Below are 11,504 nucleotides of genomic sequence, written 5' to 3'. Positions count from 1 at the left end.
TTACTTAAAATGTTTAAGGAATTTTGTTCACGATATTGGCATCTATTTTTTCACCGCGATAGTGATAGTGGTTGTAAGGACGATTTTGCATCAAGATTTCAATAGTTTTCTTCTTTTTAATTTACAATTTTACCTTCCCTGATTTTCGTCCCGCCAATCTGGGATCGCATGTAGAATATTACTAAAACCATGTTAGGGAATCTGCCGATTGCCTTGACTTTTATGATTTTCTAAACCATGGAAGCACTAGGGCTATGTTTGGTAGCCAAGAGAAGAAAAGAAAAGAAAAAAAAATCTAGAAAAGAAAAGAAAAGAGAAGCGATAGTGAGAAAATAAAAAAAGTATGTATGTTTGGTTACCATGAGAAGAAAAGAAAAGAAAAGAAAAAAATTAAAAAAATTTTTGAATTTTAAGAGAGATATGGACACATAGGAAATCATTGTGTAATCATTCATTTTTGTCTTATTATATTTTCATATTTTTTTCATGTTTTCTTATGTTTTTGGTAAGAAAATATTTGGGGGAGCAAAAGAAAATTTTACAATTCCTAAGAGAAATTTTGAATTTGAAAAGGGAAATCTTCTTTTGAGTGAAGACATACCAAATGCAAAAAAAAAATCTTAACTTAAGAAAAAAAAGTACAAAAAATGTTACTTTTTTCTTTTCTTTTCTTTTTTTGACTACCAAACACAACCTAAGTGCTGCTTTTTATGCAACTCATCTGTTGGGCCCGTCAAAAAATCTGACAGATTCAAATTTTAAAGCTAAACTCCTGAACACCACGCTCACGTGTATACCTTACAGTCAAAATGCCATAAACCAACAACCCCCCCTCCCAGGGGGAGCTTAAATTATGACCTCCTCCAGCAACTCGAAGAACCATTAGAAGGAGAAGAAGATTGACTTCTTATGGATGCTTATGCTAGAATGTGAGACTTCAAAGTCTCAAAGCCGATTCTTCAGGCGGACTTTCAGGTATAGAAATTTTCAGAACCTCCATTCCAACTCTTCCCAGATTCACTTCATTAATTCCAAGCAAGTGACGTCAAATGTGTGGCTATTCCCAGGGATGCTAACAAGGATAGTACTAGTGTTGCTGGTTGTTCTTCTGGGATGGGCTTATCAGGCCACAAGGCCTCCCCCTCCAAAGATATGTGGATCCCCAGGTGGTCCTTCTGTTACATCACCCAGAATTAAGCTAAGTGATGGAAGGCATCTTGCATACAGAGAGAGTGGAGTCCCTAAGGATAAGGCCAAATACAGAATTGTCTCCATTCATGGATTTGGTGTCGCCAAAGATTTCTCTTTACCTGCATCTCAAGTAATATTGGTTTCTTGTTTAGTGTTGATTATTCAAATTTTGGATTTTCTTTCATTTTAGATTGAATTTGAAATGAAACTTTATGCAGGAACTTATAGAGGAGCTGAGGATATATTTTCTGTCATTTGATAGAGCTGGGTATGGAGATAGTGATCCAAACCCAAAGAGATCAGTGAAAAGTGAAGCATTTGATATTCAAGAACTAGCTGATCAGTTGGAGATTGGATCAAAGTTTTATGTGATGGGTTTTTCTATGGGAGGTTACCCAGCTTGGAGTTGCCTTAAATACATACCACACAGGCATGAACCATTACCATTGATTAGGAAACCCTAGCATTCATTACTGTCTACTTAATGGTTTATTATCTTTTATATACTTGAAAATCAAAACAAAAAATTATTGAGAGAGGTTCCTCTCTCTAACGGGTAACCACCCTAACCAATCTCACACCATCCATGGGATGTGGTCTCCACACCCGAAAATTGTCATGTTTGCAGGTTGGCAGGTTTATCCTTAGTAGCTCCTGTTGTGAACTACTGGTGGTCTTCTTTTCCTGCCAAACTATCAATAGAGGCCTACAGGAAGCAGCTGTTGCAGGACCAATGGACACTTGGGATCGCACACTACGCCCCTCGACTGCTATACTGGTGGATGACTCAGAAATGGTTTCCTTCCAGCGCTTTAGTGGAAGGGAACCCAGGGATCTTCAGTAGCAAAGACAAAGAGATCTTAAGCCAGATTTCGAAAGCCTTTGGGCAGTTTAAAGTAAGTTCTGTTTTTGAAATGAGTAAAGGAAGTTGCTAAATTTACAAAAGATGTCATCTTGTATTTTATACTCATCTCCATGATGACATTTTGGTAATTTCACTAATCTTTGAATTAGAGTTTGAGTATTTTTCGCTGCTTACTTTGGATTAAAATTTGGCTATTGAGATGTACGTGGAGTCCCCTAACATATTATAGACTAACTCCATGTACTGCCAAGTGGCAAATAGTGAAATTTTGTACTTCACTAAGCATAGTGATGCCTAGAATTGAAGGACCCAAATAGATATGTAGGTGCCAAATATGTTCAACGACTCATTTAATTTGTGTTTAGGGAGTGCAACTCATTAACAGACTCCTTAAGCTAGTAAGGCACTATCCTCTATGAGCAAGAAAGTTTGCCCAAACTCCATTCCGTGGTTGATGAAATCTTATAATTCAACAATTACGAGCCAATCTCGTTTTAATTAATAGTCATGTTTCTACCAAAAAGAAAATAGTGCCCCGTACCCACCCAAGTATCAGATGAAAACTGAAAAATTGTTCTGCACCTTATTCTTTAGTTAAATTGATATATACCCACCAGCTGATTCTGGTAGACTTCCCTTAATAGAGGTATTTTACAGACCAAAATTAAAGTTTTTATGTTTGTAATTTTCAGGAGAAATCACAACAGCAGAGTGTCTTTGAATCTCTTCATCGAGACTTAATGGTTGGTTTTGGTTCTTGGGATTTTGATCCTATGGATCTAAATAACCCATTCCCTCACGAAGAGGGTTGTGTTCACATCTGGCAGGGATACGAAGATAGGCTCATTCCATCTCTCTTGCAGCGCTATGTTGCGGAAAGGCTGCCTTGGATCAGGTATCATGAGCTTTCTGATCATGGACATTTCTTTTTTCTCAGCACAAGGTTTTCTGATGCTATGCTGAAGGCACTTGTCCTCGGAAGAGAAGAAGAACCCTCCACCTTACAAGCCTAGTTAAAGTAGTAATCCTTTCCTTTCTTTCATTATTTAGTTAAGTTTACTTAGTTTTATTCGTGGCTGCAAGGAAGTTCATGTTCAACTTAGCCATCCAAGCTTGGCGAAGGGAGCTTCCCTTTTATTTTATTTTATCTTCTTTTTCTGAGATCCTTGTACTGTTTGCACTAAAAAAAGAAAGATATATGTTTTTACTCATTCTAGTGTCATCCAATTGTTGTATTGTGAAATACCTAAAATGTATTGTATATTAATATTGGGAAAATTTGTTTATATATGCACGTTGGGACGGGCAATTGGGTTGGTATTGAAAAAAAAATTACCAAAATAAAAAATATATTGTAAAAAATTGCTAGAACTCAGGGGCTGGATTTAAGAAACCCATAACAATTCTACAAATTTAAAATGGGCAAAGATTCTCTAGATAAATGGCATAGGAAAGCACAATAATTAGATGCAAGAAAACAATATTATATATACATTGGAAGACAATGAGGTTATTTTATGTAAAGAGAAACAAAAGATATCCCAACGTACCCTGCCTCGATAGCTCAAGGAATCATATATTAATGTCAATATGCTAATCTTGTCGACATATGATTAGATTGAATTTAAAAAATAAACCGACTTTAACTATGGGTACCCTATGGGCCTATACCATTAGATGATTTTTTGTTCTTTTAAATGCAATTTCAACTCTATTATAAAGCGTGTGAATATAATAATGATAGGAGTGGAGATAATTTCAACTCTCCAAAAAGTGTGTGAACATAATAATGGAAAATATTAGATTAATTGGAGCACTTCACCAGTGGAGTCCGGTATCAAGGAAAACTCTCACTTAAAAATATTGCATGGCCAAGATCAAGGCCGGAGCACAAAATTTTTTTCCCTTTCCTAGAAGGCGGGGTTGAGAAAGCCATGATTAACCTACAAATTTAAAAAACAGGTGAGAGATCATTACTTGGTCGTGTGACCTTGCGTTGACATGGGGTTAATGAGAGTGCATATTGGAGCATTAATATGGATGGTATTCTAGATTTCATGAAAGGCAGACTCTTGTGTCTATATGTAGTAATCACACGACCAAGTAATGTTCTTTTTCCCTTAACATAAATTAAGGACTGGATTTTTTGACATCCACAGTCAAGGGAGAATCCCTTCACCAATGGATTCGGATGGTGTGCATAGGAAGAACACTACGGGTATTATGGACTTCATAATATAGGGGGCAAAATATTTGTGACACTCGATAAGGGTACTTTTCCTCCAGGCATGGTCAATAAAATTTTGTCATAAATTAATATCAATCTACTCATCTTATCAACATATTATAGAACAGAGTTTCAAAAAGGGTAAATGACAGCCTAGGGTACCTCACATTTTGAGAAATTGTATCTTAGGTGCCTGGTCATTTCACATATTGTGTTTGAAGTACCTAAACCAGATTAGCATTACTCAAATGGGAAATTTTCTTTTACCAACCATAATTTTAAACTTAATTTGATGTAACCTCACATTTTTTTTTAAGAAATCTACCGTATCGTTAACTTAAAATTAAAAAAAGATTGTTTTAGCCCAGTTATGTCCCTACATTCCATTCCATCCATTGGAAACCCCATTGCACCTACAACACCATAGTTCTCCCCCTATCGGCAACCTAAGCAGCGGTGGAATCAATTCCATACCATTCAATCCTCCAACCTTGCCAGTCCACCATCCGTGGTGGTTTTGCTACCTCCACCACCAGGTGTTATCACCACCACCATCGACTAGTTCTCCTCCACATTTTTCTGTGTTAGTGCCCTCTCACCCTTAAGAAATCCCACCTTCAACTCCAATTCACCTCCTAGCTGCACTACACCTCCCCCATATAGTTCTCATCAAGCTCCTCCAATCTCACCACCAAAATTGTCATCTCTTAACGCTTCTCTAACATTCGGACAAACCCACCACCACCATGCCGGAAACCCTTGAAAACCCTAACCTACGGCCAACAACTGTGACTTGCATTCTGTACTTACAAAATAATAATAAGAAGTTGCAGGCTTGGCGGCTGGGGAGAAATGTTCACAAGAAATAAGAAGGTAAAGGGAGTAGGGTTACTTCTTTTAAACTGAAATTATTTTGATGACTTCATATCTTTAATGACGGGTTTTAGTGGAGTTTAAGAACCCAAATGGGATTGATTTACTTTATAGTCCGAATGAGCTTCTACTATGGGCTTGGTCTTTCAGATTGGATTAATGATTTTAAGTTTCAGAGCCCAAAAATGGGCTTGATATATTTTAAAGCCCGATTGAGATTGTACTATGGGATTAGTCCTTCATATTGGCTTAATGATTTCATGTTTAAGAGCCCAAATAGGTTTGATGTTTATAACAGTCCGAGTGGGTTTATTCCGTCATTGGCCAAGCATGTTTGCTTTTAGATATGAAGCCCAAATGAGCTTATAAATCAAGTGTTGGGTACTGGTTTTAGAGACCAGTAGCCCATTTGTGCTAATAATCATACATGCATGTAAAATTGGGTTTTAGAAACCCTTGTAGGCGTTTAGAACATTCAAATTATTATTATTTATTAAATTAGATTTAATATTGTGACAATATAATGGGCTATGTATGTATTTTTATTGTACATGAAATGAATACATATTATATGATGACATAAGTTTTTACCAAATCTTAGTAAATTTGTTTATGCAGTTTTTTTTTTTTTTTAATATATATAATTATTGTTTTTTCACATTATTAGAATAAAATTAGAAGGATCAAATACATACGTGTGGTGGTTATGACATTGTTAGTGGTTATGAGATTTATAAATGAACCATATGGATGGCATTTGTTAGGATGACACTACGTGATATAATTGTTTAATTCTCTTTCCCCTATCCCCTTTAATGGTTGTATCTTTTGGGCAACTCAATTGTTGGGGTGGTTTCTCGATTTTATTTTAAAAATAGTGTACTATAATTAGGACTTTTCATTTTTTTTTTTTTATCGAGAGAATACTAGAGATGGTGCATTGAAGGAAGTAGTGGGAGATGTCGATCAGTTGCAGAAAAAAATGGAGATCATTTCTTTTATTACATTTGTAGTGGTTACATAGATAGTAATATAAATTATTAATCATATAATTTCTTAAGTTGACTTGGAGTAGCTAATGAGGCTATGTTGCTCCACCTCATCTTGGAATCAAAATGACTTGCATGTTATGTAATGTCAATTTGACTCCAGATGCCATCCCATAACCACTAAGGCTTTATTTTTCATATCATATGGATGAATGCTTTATTTTTTCTCCGCATGTGATGTATGGTGATATATAATCTGTTGTGTAATTTAAATAGATGAGTGTTCCTGTTTACCTAAACTTAAGAAAAAAAAAAGTGTGATATGAAAACCCTAATTGGTGGGATTTTCATGGCCTCCCTTAGTTGGTAGATGTCCTATTGATCCAATCTTGCAGATGCCAATAGGATAATACTTGAATAATTGTCTGAGACTATCTGCATTTATCTCATATATGATAAGTAAAGAACATGGTCAGTGGGAGGTGTTTACAATAGTAGATACTAACCCATGATATCGTGATTCACTTCGAGATAAAGGGTATACACTTGACTTGAATGTATGTCAACCGATAGGAATGGAAATGACACTCAAGTGGCCAAAAGTATTGAAAGTCTTTAAGACGGACATAAAAGTCCTCTCAACCAATATGTATGTGATGAACTTTGATAGTTATGTGCATAATGTTTGAGTCATTCCAATCACACCTCATAGCTAGAGGGAAGCTTAAGGTGTGGGTAATCATTGTATTTAGACCTGCCCCTTCTATTGAATGTTAATTATCATACAAATTTTATCTTGTAGATATTCAATATGTCAAGCCAAATCAACTACTCTACCCACATTAAAGACCATATCCTGACTAGACCTAACTATGTTAACTGAAGGAGAAACATTAAATTGCTCCTAACTGCAGAAGGTCTAATATTTATCATAAAAGATGAAGAACCTGCATTTCTAGAAATTATGAGTGGTGAGGAGAAAGCAGCCTATGAATTGTTTTGACAAAATAATTCTATGGCAAAGCTCCTTGTTTTGAATTCAATAGAATAGACCATAGGAGATTCTGTAAAGGATCTACTTTTACCTAAAGATATATTGAGGAGTTGAATGAGCTATATGCCAGGAAAAATAGATATGCACATCATCAGCTTGTCACTCTTCTCCACAACACCAAGATGACTCCATGAATTATAGGTATCGATCATGTGATGAGATTACGAAAATTATTCCAAGAACTGGAAATCCTAGGGAAATCCTTTAATTTGAATTATAAAACTGATGTCATACTCTACTCACTGCCTCACAAAGCCTACGAACCTTTTATTTTATAATATGAATAAAATCTCCATAGAGCTTCCAGAGCTAGGCAATTTGTTACAAGAAGTGGAGGCAACATTCTAAGAAACAAAAGGTTGAGGTCTTGTCTACTGAAAAGAACCTTCTTCCTCTAAACCGAAAGGTAAGAAGAATAAGAAGAAAACCAATAAGGGTGAGACCCTTAAGGTGGCTAGTAAGGTAGTGAAAAAGGGCAAGAAAGTTGAGAAAAGACTTTGTTTTTATTGTAGAAAAGGCGAATATTGGAAGAAAAATTATCGCAGAAAATGATGCCTCTGAAAAAGAAGTCAAAAGATGGTATATATGAAACATATGTTCTTTATATGTCTAATTTGTCAAAAGAACCATCTAATTTGGGGTTGGTGGACTCTAGTTCAACCACCCATATTTGCAATATGTTACAAGGTTTTCAGGATGACAGAACTCAACAAGGGTGAGGTTCGTCTCAAGATGGGATTCAGAGTTGAGGCCACAACAGAGGCTGTAAGAGAATTTATTTTGCATTTTGAAAGAATAGTTTTAATTTTGAAAGATTGCTTTTATGTTCCTTCCTTTAGAAGAAATATTGTTTCTGTTTCTAAACTAGTTGTTGATAGATATTCATTTCAATTTGAAATTAAATTATTTATTCATTTGAATTGTTCATTTATTATAACTGGTTGTTTAAAGAATGGTCTATATTTCTTAAAACTTGTTTTAAATGCAAATGAATTTTCTAATGTAACTTTAAAAAGGAAATCAACTCCATATAGTTCTACTTATCTTTGGTACCCTAGATTAGGTCATATTGGAGTAGATAGAATTAACAGATTGGTCAAGGATGAGAGTTTGGAAAGTCTAAACGTAGAACATTACGAAACATGTAAGTCTTGTCCTGTCTACAAGAAAAAATGAAAAAGAAATCATTTTCATCTAAGGGTAAGAGGGCTGAAAATTTGTTGGAATTAATAGCCTATGATGTGTATGGTACCGTAAATGTTCAAACGAAATATGGTTATGACTAATTTTTAACATTCATTGATGATTACTCTTGATATGAGTGTATTTACCTAATGCATTGAAAATCAGAAACTTTTGAAAAGTTCAAGGAATTCCAGTTGAGGTGGAAAAGCAATTAGGTAAGTGCATCAAGACCTTTCGATCAGATCAAGGATGAAAGTATTTATCAGATGAGTTCATGGACTATTTAAAGGAAGCTGAGATTCTTTCTTAGTTGAAAGCCCCAGGGACACCTCAATAGAATGGTGTAGCAGTGAGACAAAATCAAACCCTATTAGATATGGTTCGATCCATGCTTAGTTATTCAGAATTACCTTTATTATTTTGGGGTTTTGTCTTGTAGACTGCCGTCTATATTTTGAATAGGGTTCCAACAAAAGTTGTTCCTAAAACACCCACATATTAGGGTTTGGGGTTGCATTGCTCATATTAGGAAGCAACAAAAAGATAAGTTAGAATTCCGAACAAACAGATACTACGTCCTAGGATACCTAAAAACATCTATTGGTTTTTTACTTTTATGGCCTTGTTGATCAGAAGGTTAGTTAGTAATCATGCGGCATTCATAGAAGAAGATTTGGTTACCTGTAGATCGGATCCAGTGGTCATAAAAGAAGTATCTAATGACCAAGAATTTGTTGCACCTCCTGTATCTCTTATTATCATACCCACTGAAGTGAATCAACCCCAAGAATCTCGAAAGAATGACAGGTCCATCAGGCCTCCAACTTGTCTGACACTTCTCATTAAAGATGATCAGAAAGTGTCAGACGGTGAAAGAGTTCCATATGGTTTCTGACACTTCCGAGTCATACACATTTTCTTATAAAGAGGCTAGGATTCATGTGGTGGAACCCATATAGTTGTACTCTACTTTGTTACTATTTTTATCTTTTGCTTCCCATATCCTTGTTTTTTTCTTCTTTGTCCTTGCTTGGATCTATGTAGCCGACCCCATTAAGTTGGGATAAGGCTTTGTGTTGTTATTATTGTTGTTATCTATTGAATGAATGGAAACCATGTGCTCTGAGATTGCATCCATACTCTCCAACCACATCTGGACTCCAGATGATCCACCTCAAGGCATCAAACTTATAAGAAGTAAATGGATCTTCAAGAGGAAGAGAGGTGTGGATAGTAATGTGGAACATTTCAAAGCGACACTGGTTGCAAAAGGTTACACCCAACAAGGACTATGATGAGGCTTTTTCACCATAGCGATGATAATGTCCAATAGGATTTTATTGTCGATTACAACACACTTAAATTATGAGATATAGAAGATTGTCCATGAGTTTTTCAAACTCAAAACTGTTCATGACTAGGAACATGACTAGACATTCTATTTATATGGTCGTCACACTATATGTACCTAAGGAATGGTGATTTTAGGGCATTAGTGTGAATGTACATATTATGTGTACATTAAATGGATCATATGAGAATTTCACATGTGGGTTATTGTCAGTTAATAGAAATGAAGTTCTCATCAACAGTATGCGATCGGTCCTTTGACCTGAGGTGTCCTCATTGTTGCAATTGCGTATTGTGAGTTTTTTTTGCTCCAACAGTTGATTTCTCCTTGACTATATATAGATGCACTAGATTCATAGTGTTTTAATCATATTCGAAGCCCGACTTGGAATCCACTGCCTTCTTGGGGAGAATATTAAGAGGAGAGAGTCTATAAGTGATTGGACAAAATTCGGATTCGGTGACATTTTGATAAAATATTTTAAATATTAAATAATTAATATATTTATTATTTATTTTCAAAAACATTTTAATAATGGTCAAATCCAAATTATAGAATCTTTGTAATATGAGTTTCGTTGCATTGGAGACGTGATAGAAATTTTACCATGCCCTATATTGTGCCACGTGATATTGTTCAATGGAGGACTGATGCGTAATTTATCTACTTAAATTGAGAGTTTTGGTCACATTTACTAGTCACGTATGTATTGATATATATGTTGCATTTAGAATGTTATATTTAATACATTGCATGATGGGTTACATCCCGGTGGGGTCCTACCCCTTCACGTGTTAGATTCACCTTCTATCACAGTAAATTTTAGTTGGCATGTATTTTTGCGAGCTTTTACGTTAGTTTGGGATCTCTAGATATTAGATTTGATTTAATGTCATAAGGATATTGTTAGAGCAGACACTAACAAATACAAAAATAAACAAGCACATATTCGATTTCAACACAAAGATTTAATGAGGTTCACACACCGATGTGGTGAGCTACGTCCACGAGTGGAGAAGAAGATGTTTCACTATGTAAAAGAGAGGTTATAGTGGAGATCGCTCAAATACACCCAAACAGCGGCAAAAAAACTTGTTCTAAAACCTTAGCTCAAAAAACCCCCAAATTTCAAATTGCTTGCTCAACAAGACGATGGTACATTATATAATCCTCCAAGTTGCGGGGCCATCCATTGGATCACTGTAGATCAGGTGGAACCGTACCACGAGGGTATTGCCCCCACACCCCCATACCAGATCAATTGGGCTCTAGGCTCCCAGCCCGACCCCACTACTTCCATCACAAATCTAAGAAAAAAAATTCATTAGGGTCGCCACCAAAATATGTCGGAGTAGGTAATTCTTCAAAATGGGTTAAAATTTCGAGACAAACTTAACAGATGTGGATCCTAATTCCATTGTCTTTGATATACAAGTGGGATATTGTTGGTGATAACGTGTCCATCAAGTATTAAGGTGGACCCACCATGTTGACTAGCTTTGAACATGAAAGTTTAAATTTTGAATTTAAACACTCATATGCAAAATTGTAGGGATTTTAGTTTCACCCACTTTTAAGCAGTTACATAAGCCTAGTCATTAGAGAGTTGGAGCAATTATGGTAACTGCCACCCCACCCTAAGATAATGATTGATCTCTTTATTTGGGGGATGAAGCACAAGGAGACTCCCCCTCTAAGAACCGTATATGAGAATTTCATCTCGTACAGCTCAAGGGGATACACACAAATACTGGCTGCAATGGAAGTTT

General features: G+C 35.7%; 1 protein-coding gene across 2 annotated transcripts; it reads left to right on the top strand.

Annotated features, from left to right (window-relative positions):
* Positions 1-827: 827 nt before the first annotated feature.
* LOC122057576 lies at positions 828-3,272 on the top strand. 2 transcript variants are annotated; one of them, XM_042619724.1, is made up of 6 exons: positions 828-975; positions 1,068-1,321; positions 1,410-1,621; positions 1,820-2,087; positions 2,749-2,799; positions 2,884-3,272. In XM_042619724.1, exons 2-6 carry the CDS (start codon positions 1,070-1,072, stop codon positions 3,067-3,069), a joined length of 969 nt encoding a protein of 322 aa, XP_042475658.1. In that variant the 5' UTR covers positions 828-975; positions 1,068-1,069; the 3' UTR covers positions 3,070-3,272. The 2 variants fall into 2 exon arrangements, with proteins under 2 accessions (XP_042475658.1, XP_042475657.1); XM_042619723.1 differs by having other exon boundaries at positions 829-975; positions 2,749-3,272.
* The last annotated feature ends 8,232 nt before the right edge of the window (positions 3,273-11,504 follow it).

Source organism: Macadamia integrifolia, chromosome 12 (assembly GCF_013358625.1).
Source record: "Macadamia integrifolia cultivar HAES 741 chromosome 12, SCU_Mint_v3, whole genome shotgun sequence".
NCBI classification, from domain to species: domain Eukaryota; kingdom Viridiplantae; phylum Streptophyta; class Magnoliopsida; order Proteales; family Proteaceae; genus Macadamia; species Macadamia integrifolia.
This window is presented reverse-complemented; position numbering and strand designations above follow the sequence as displayed.

What these genes read in the sequence shown, in the direction of transcription:
- LOC122057576 (XM_042619723.1), top strand. Translation starts at nt 1,070, where the DNA reads ATGCTAACAAGGATAGTACTAGTGTTGCTGGTTGTTCTTCTGGGATGG. An exon ending in TCTCTTTACCTGCATCTCAA is followed by an intron (nt 1,322 to 1,409) that starts GTAATATTGGTT and finishes AACTTTATGCAG; the next exon opens with GAACTTATAGAGGAGCTGAG. An exon ending in CTTAAATACATACCACACAG is followed by an intron (nt 1,622 to 1,819) that starts GCATGAACCATT and finishes TCATGTTTGCAG; the next exon opens with GTTGGCAGGTTTATCCTTAG.